This window comes from Ostrea edulis, chromosome 1, assembly GCF_947568905.1.
Source record: "Ostrea edulis chromosome 1, xbOstEdul1.1, whole genome shotgun sequence".
Classification (NCBI taxonomy): Eukaryota; Metazoa; Mollusca; class Bivalvia; order Ostreida; family Ostreidae; genus Ostrea; species Ostrea edulis.
In genome coordinates, this window is record NC_079164.1 from 894,560 (window position 1) to 902,059 (window position 7,500).

General features: G+C 35.7%; 1 protein-coding gene across 3 annotated transcripts in view; it reads right to left on the reverse strand.

Annotated features, from left to right (window-relative positions):
• Positions 1-7,500, reverse strand: part of LOC125664546 (uncharacterized) — a 33,270-nt gene that overhangs the window by 25,764 nt on the left and 6 nt on the right. For 2 of the 3 annotated variants that reach the window (XR_007365971.2, XM_048897345.2), the window contains exons 1-3: positions 7,279-7,491; positions 5,252-5,417; positions 297-500 (exon numbers count right to left, since the gene is read on the reverse strand). Coding sequence is in view for 2 of the 3 variants with exons in the window: in XM_048897345.2 (XP_048753302.2) it covers positions 297-500; positions 5,252-5,417; positions 7,279-7,413 (505 nt within the window). In the remaining variant the exon portion in view is untranslated. Of the gene's footprint in view, positions 1-296; positions 501-5,251; positions 5,418-7,278 lie in introns of all 3 variants that reach the window. The other variant, XM_048897344.2, reaches the window with a different exon arrangement.

Here is a 7,500-nt window from a genome sequence, read left to right on the forward strand (position 1 = left end):
TCTCTCTCTCTCTCTCTTTGTCACTCTCTCTCTCTCCCTCTCCCTCTCAGACACTCTCTCTTTGTCACTCACTCTCTCTCTCTCTGTCACTCACTCTCTCTCTCTCTCTGTCACTCTCTCTCTCTGTCACTCTCTCTCTGTCACTCTCTCTCTCTGTCACTCTCTCTCTCTCTCTCTGTCTATCTCTCTTTCACACTCTCTCTGTCACTCTCTCTCTCTCTTCTCTGTCTCTCTCTCTCTCTCTCTCTCAGTCTATCTCTTTCTCACACACACACTCTCATACAATGTATTCTCACCATCAGAAGGGCTTCTTGACGGATGTACTTTTTGTGACCCTGTGGACGGTAGATTTGGGGATCCCGAAGGTGGGACACTCGGGGACTTTGTCGTTTCTGGGGACTTTGTCTTCAATGTTTCTGAGGACTTTGTCGTTTCTGAGGACTTTGTAGGTGCTGGTGGGACTGTTGCTGATGTTTTAGGAACCACACTTACACCAAAGTCTGAAATTGAAAACATTGTGAAATGGTAATTAGAATTAAACCAATCAAATTTAAATAAAATACACACTGCAATAAATTCCATGGTCTGCATGTAACTGTTATGAAATTTAAACACGATTCGAATCAATCGTACTAACAATTTCAGTACTTTCTAAGGGAGTCTGAGAATTTTATTCCATTCATCATCAGGATTTGAACTCTTGATTAGGATGTGGGGCAGATATGAATACTATGATTACTATAATTATTTTCAGATATCATTCACAATGAGAGAAGTTGGAACAAAATTTTACCTTATAGAAGTTACTATACATATTTTTTGGCAAGACAATAGGTCAAAAACTTGAGGGGAGAAGCTAATTTTTTTTTGCAATTTTGAGTAAACAAGTTTCTATATAGAGTTTTTAGCATGACAATAGATAAAACAAACTTGGAAAGGGGGGATTTTTGAGCAATTTTGACTTCAGAAACATAGAATATAAATGAATGTTGATTCCCAAAGACTTACTTACATAATATTAATCAAAGTACTTAAAGTAGTTAGTACTGAAAGCAGGGCTTACTAACATAATATTATAAATTAAACTGATACCTTAACAAAGATAAACTGATTTAATTAAAAAAACACAAGTCTTCCCTTCATACACAATGAAGACTTCCTGTTTGACCACAAAGTTGTTACTGTAGATAGACATCAATACATTACTGATTACAGTACATAGGTAGTGGTCAGGTGGTTTGTTACTGATTACAGAACATAGTGGTCAGGTGGTTTGTTACTGATTACAGTACATAGTCGTCAGGTGGTTTGTTACTGATTACAGTACATAGGTAGTGGTCAGGTGGTTTGTTACTGATTACAGTACATAGTGGTCAGGTGGTTTGTTACTGATTACAGAACATAGTGGTCAGGTGGTTTGTTACTGATTACAGAACATAGTGGTCAGGTGGTTTGTTACTGATTACAGTACATAGGTAGTGGTCAGGTGGTTTGTTACTGATTACATGTACAGTACATAGGTAGTGGTCAGGTGGTTTGTTACTGATTACAGTACATAGTGGTCAGGTGGTTTGTTACTGATTACAGTACACAGGTAGTGGTCAGGTGGTTTGTTATTGATTACAGTACAGAGTGGTCAGGTGGTTTGTTATTGATTACAGTACATAAGTAGTGGTCAGGTGGTTTGTTACTGATTACAGTACATAATGGTCAGGTGGTTTGTTACTGATTACAGTACATAGGTAGTGGTCAGGTGGTTTGTTATTGATTACAGTACATAGGTAGTGGTCAGGTGGTTTGTTACTGATTACAGTACATAGTGGTCAGGTGGTTTGTTACTGATTACAGTACACAGGTAGTGGTCAGGTGGTTTGTTATTGATTACAGTACATAGTGGTCAGGTGGTTTATTATTGATTACAGTACATAGGTAGTGGTCAGGTGGTTTGTTATTGATTACAGTACATAGTCGTCAGGTGGTTTGTTACTGATTACAGTACACAGGTAGTGGTCAGGTGGTTTGTTATTGATTACAGTACATAGTGGTCAGGTGGTTTGTTATTGATTACAGTACATAGGTAGTGGTCAGGTGGTTTGTTACTGATTACAGTACATAGTGGTCAGGTGATTTGTTACTGATTACAGTACATAGGTAGTGGTCAGGTGATTTGTTATTGATTACAGTACATAGGTAGTGGTCAGGTGGTTTGTTACTGATTACAGTACATAGTGGTCAGGTGGTTTGTTACTGATTACAGTACATAGGTAGTGGTCAGGTGGTTTGTTATTGATTACAGTACATAGGTAGTGGTCAGATGGTTTGTTACTGTAGATAAACATCATACATTACTGATTACAGTACATAGGTAGTGGTCAGGTGGTTTGTTACTGATTACAGAACATAGTGGTCAGGTGGTTTGTTACTGATTACAGAACATAGTGGTCAGGTGGTTTGTTACTGATTACAGTACATAGGTAGTGGTCAGGTGGTTTGTTACTGATTACAGTACATAGTGGTCAGGTGATTTGTTACTGATTACAGTACATAGGTAGTGGTCAGGTGGTTTGTTATTGATTACAGTACATAGGTAGTGGTCAGGTGGTTTGTTACTGATTACAGTACATAGTGGTCAGGTGGTTTGCTACTGATTACAGTACATAGGTAGTGGTCAGGTGGTTTGTTATTGATTACAGTACATAGGTAGTGGTCAGATGGTTTGTTACTGTAGATAGACATCATACATTACTGATTACAGTACATAGGTAGTGGTCAGGTGGTTTGTTACTGATTACAGTACATAGTGGTCAGGTGGTTTGTTACTGATTACAGTACATAGTGGTCAGGTGGTTTGTTACTGATTACAGTACACAGGTAGTGGTCAGGTGGTTTGTTACTGATACAGTACATAGTGGTCAGGTGGTTTGTTACTGATTACAGTACATAGGTAGTGGTCAGGTGGTTTGTTATTAATTACAGTACATAGGTAGTGGTCAGGTGGTTTGTTATTAATTACAGTACATAGGTAGTGGTCAGGTGGTTTGTTACTGATTACAGTACATAGTCGTCAGGTGGTTTGCTACTGATTACAGTACATAGGTAGTGGTCAGGTGGTTTGTTATTGATTACAGTACATAGGTAGTGGTCAGGTGGTTTGTTACTGATTACAGTACATAGGTAGTTGTCAGGTGGTTTGTTATTGATTACAGTACATAGTGGTCAGGTGGTTTGTTACTGTAGACATTAAAGTAGACCTATACTCGGCCTACGTCACAATCAAATGTAAATGCGGAACCATGCTCTGTTTTCCGAAATGTGATATTTTAACGGTATCCATTTGATTTTTACATGGCAATATGAGTTATGAATATCTGCTATCAATTCCTTCCTGGTTATCTTATCTTCTTATCAGTCAAATCTTAAAGTTGAGATTTTGTGGCGTGTTTTTTTTTAAAAGGGGGAAAAGAGAGATGATTATAGCTTTAGAAAAAAATTGGTTGGAAACAAACAACATTTTGGTGGATGAGGGTGTGTCAATTACATTGTACATGTCCGTGAGGCATTCAGTGTACATTGACTATTTATGTATGTAAAAGTTTTACGATGATCCATATGTTCAACATATGGAATTGTGGGGCATCAGAAAGTGGGAGAGACGGATGGGAAAAGAGGGAGGTCAGACCAATTTAGATTTCCACGAGCATCATGATAAGATTTCTTTTGTGATAATCCAGGTTAGAATAGGTTCCAAATTATCATCAACAAATACATGGTACGCTCGTGTAAAAAAGAAAAGTTCACATTTTGTTGCTTCAGTGACCACAGATATCATAGTTGTGTTCGCTGCTACAATGTAACAGATATTGACGCAAGCTTCAAAGAACGGCTGCAAATAATTTGTTTTCTTTCAACAACCGTCATGAATTTGTCATTTTATCCTCATCCTCTCTCCTTTTTCAAAATTATTGGGGCGGCATCTATTATTTCCTTATTGAGATTGCATCTACTTAGACCGGCGTAAGTGGTGTATGTGTACATATATCCAATTTATGTACATGTAAATGATTTCATGACCTGTAGAGATTCATATAAAACTTTGTCTCAGGATATAAGATGTATCACACATTACACATATACATTAATCATATAAGCAAATTCATCAAAATTCAGTTTGTTCTCTTGAATATTTTTTTTCAGATAAAATGTAGAATTTAATCGTAAACCACATGTATCTTATAATAGTTATAGTTTAGCATAGTTCAAATTATTATTCAAGGTTGTAAATATGCTCAAACTTCACATGTCTTACGATGATATGATAATGTATAATTTTCCAAGATTTTAAGGGGGGTGTTCTTGTTGTAGAGCTGATAGCTTCTAAAATAATACGCCAACATATCATTTTCTTACTCAAATCCTTATTCTAAGATAATCTGTAAATCAAAACAATTAATTCAAGGTTTAGTCCATAAAAATTAAGGAAAAGACCAATATTGACGTCAAATGGTATTTCCTACAGTATTTCCTTTAACTTGTTTGGGCTCACAAAGTATACATTGTGAAAATATTTATTCCAATTTATTAGAATAAATGATTACAAACCATTAAATAAAGGGTACATGTATATAGTCTTTGTTGCTTATTACAGCCCATTTGTTTGGGAAAATAATAATTAATAAGAGAAATAAAGAAGGAGGAGTGCATTTTCCTTAATGTTGATGGGGTGCTTACTTTTGAGAAGCAATAACAATGAAAATAGCATGTCAACACATATATTTTTCAATGTCTATCTATTACTGGAATGTATATTTATCTTGTAAAGGCAATTTTTTCATGATTGAGTCCATTTAAGGCCGAGTATAGATCTACCTTAAATGTCCTATAAGAATCAGGGTTGTCACTAATGCGATTCCGCGTCCTAGACACAGAAAATGTGTTAGTATTAGATACAAGACTTCCCTACTAGCTCTGGCTAGTGGGTTAACCATTCAGCTCGGTCTGTAGAACAGCTGTGTTACATATGAGAAGAGGATAAAGATCTTTTAAAACACATGGTTTTCAAATGGTTGGAACTTGGATCTAATTTTCTGAACACGATGCAAAGAAAATAACCACCCCGACTTAGCGAATATTGAAACGGAAACAAAATAATGCAACATTAGTTTCTTATTCTATTAATTTTTCTGGGCTAGTAAAAATGTCAAATCTACTCGCCCTACTGGCTCGGAAAAGTTTTTGTGAAGACGGTTATTACTTGTGTAGTTCCTGTTGCTTGTTGGACTGCCTCTTTCTTTTAATCGATCAGCCACTTCCTGGTTCTCCGTCTCCTCCAGAGCCTCAATAAGACCACTGAATGCTCTTTGACCTCTCTTAACCACAATATCCAACAACTCATATGCTCTTCTGTCAGCTGTCTTCAACTGCAAATACACGTTATTCATCAATTTAATCAAATAAGTATAACATATTTAAATTTATCCTTTTTTACTTAGTAGAGTCTACTTTGTCGGTTCCAAGAGTTAAATTACCAGTACGCGCGCAAGTTTATGATGTCTAGATGTTTACATTTACAAAGTCAGCTTTTGATTTTTAGAACATTGGCTAAATATAGGTGGCAGACTAAGAGGGATACATGTTCCCTCCCCCTTTTTGTGACAAAAAATAAAAGAATAGTAGAATGACAGCAAAAGTATATTAGATGCAAACAAGTGCATAAAGAAATCAATTATTTGCCATAATTTATCTATTCCTTTAGAACATAATGCAACCCATGTCTGTAACATAATGCCTATTGTCTCTCTCTTCTATGTTCTTTGTTCTATGGTTACAAAATGATTTAGTTCTTTCTGACCATATCACCTTCAAAAATAAAATACCAAGACACCTCAGAATTGAGTATTTCATATATGTTTAGAAGAAATATTGTGAGATGCATGGACTGGTTTTTAATACTTTTCTCCTGGTGACTAAAATATGACTTTTGATTACGCCCAAATGGCAATAAAAGTTAAATTTGACCCCTGTAGATTTCCATTATTTCAATTTCAAAAACTCATGTACTGTTGCAGAACTTTTGCAACAGTTTAAATTGTGACTTTCGGAAGTTTTTAAGTATAACCCATCAATTATCGCCACAGGCACCTAAATCATAATATACAAATAATGTGTAAATACAGATATGTAAATAAACTGCTGCTAGACATGCATACCACTATTTATAGCGAGCGAAGCGCTGGCTCGTACTGCAAGCTCTAATGACTATAATCCAAGCTAAATCTCAACCTCTAACAAGGAAAATTTTTTGACGCCGATCCCAGAAGTCCCTTGTCAAAAATGGCTGAGATCTCACAAAGTCACACCTTGGAATATGATTGTGAACATACGTGGATAATCATCCTAATCTTGTGGCCTCCTAGCTCCAAAATTTATTGCACCATTAGGCGAAATGTTGAACGAAGTGCAATGTTTATGAAAGGCAGGCCAAGATGATGTGTGACGTCATGTCTATGTTTTGACGTACGTCACAATAAGACAGGTAGTGGCGGATCTAAATACGTACTTGTTTTAAAAAAGTCATACTACCGGGACGTAATCGATTAAAATACTAAATTCTCAATAGGAATTTATCATTCTAACAAGAAAAAAGGGAGACTGACTTCTTAAAAATTGTTAGAATATGTGAGGGATCACAGGTACTGAATTAGTGCTATTTAAAAAATTGTTCTAATTTTCTCTTTTGGAATTTCATTTTTTTTTTTTAATTACATTGGTTCGCAAGGGGGGGATATACATGCCCGATCCAATAGTTGAATTCATCGATTTATTTTTAAATTTTCATTATGTATTGAAATGCGTTTTGTGTTCAAAGGCAGTGCTGTTTAAACATATAGTTTTACAAACTTGAAAAGTTTGGGCATTTTTATCATACAATTACATGTAGTATCTTGAAAAGATTGAGAGTAGAAAAAAGGAAAGTAGAGGCTGAGAACATACAGTTCAGAACAAGTCGTGCATCAAAGGTTAAGCAAGTCACAGTGAAGGCAGCAGAAATAAAATGTATATACATCTATAGCATAAAAATATTTCAATCACATTCATGTACACGTTTTAATGATTTATAATATAAAATCCTTGGAGAAAATTCATGTAATGAGCATTTGGCAAGTAGATATTGTTTAAATTGAACCTGATCAAAGCATGAACATTACAAAATATGTACATACATAGAAGCTGCACTCGTTCAAACGGTAGCACCGTCAACATATTACATTCAGATCTTACCGCGATGGATTCTTTACTCTCCAAAGATAAAATTTCCTTTTCGAATAATTTGTCTGCCACATCGTTGATGTTAAACACATTTTCCTTAATGAAACGTCTATTGATTCGAATAATTTCTTTCTCCTCTTTATTCATCTCGGATGGTGCAACAATGTTTGTCTGAAATTGTCAGAAGCGGTTTAGTGAAATCGAAAGTACAATCTAGTTTGCAAAGGTGGGCGG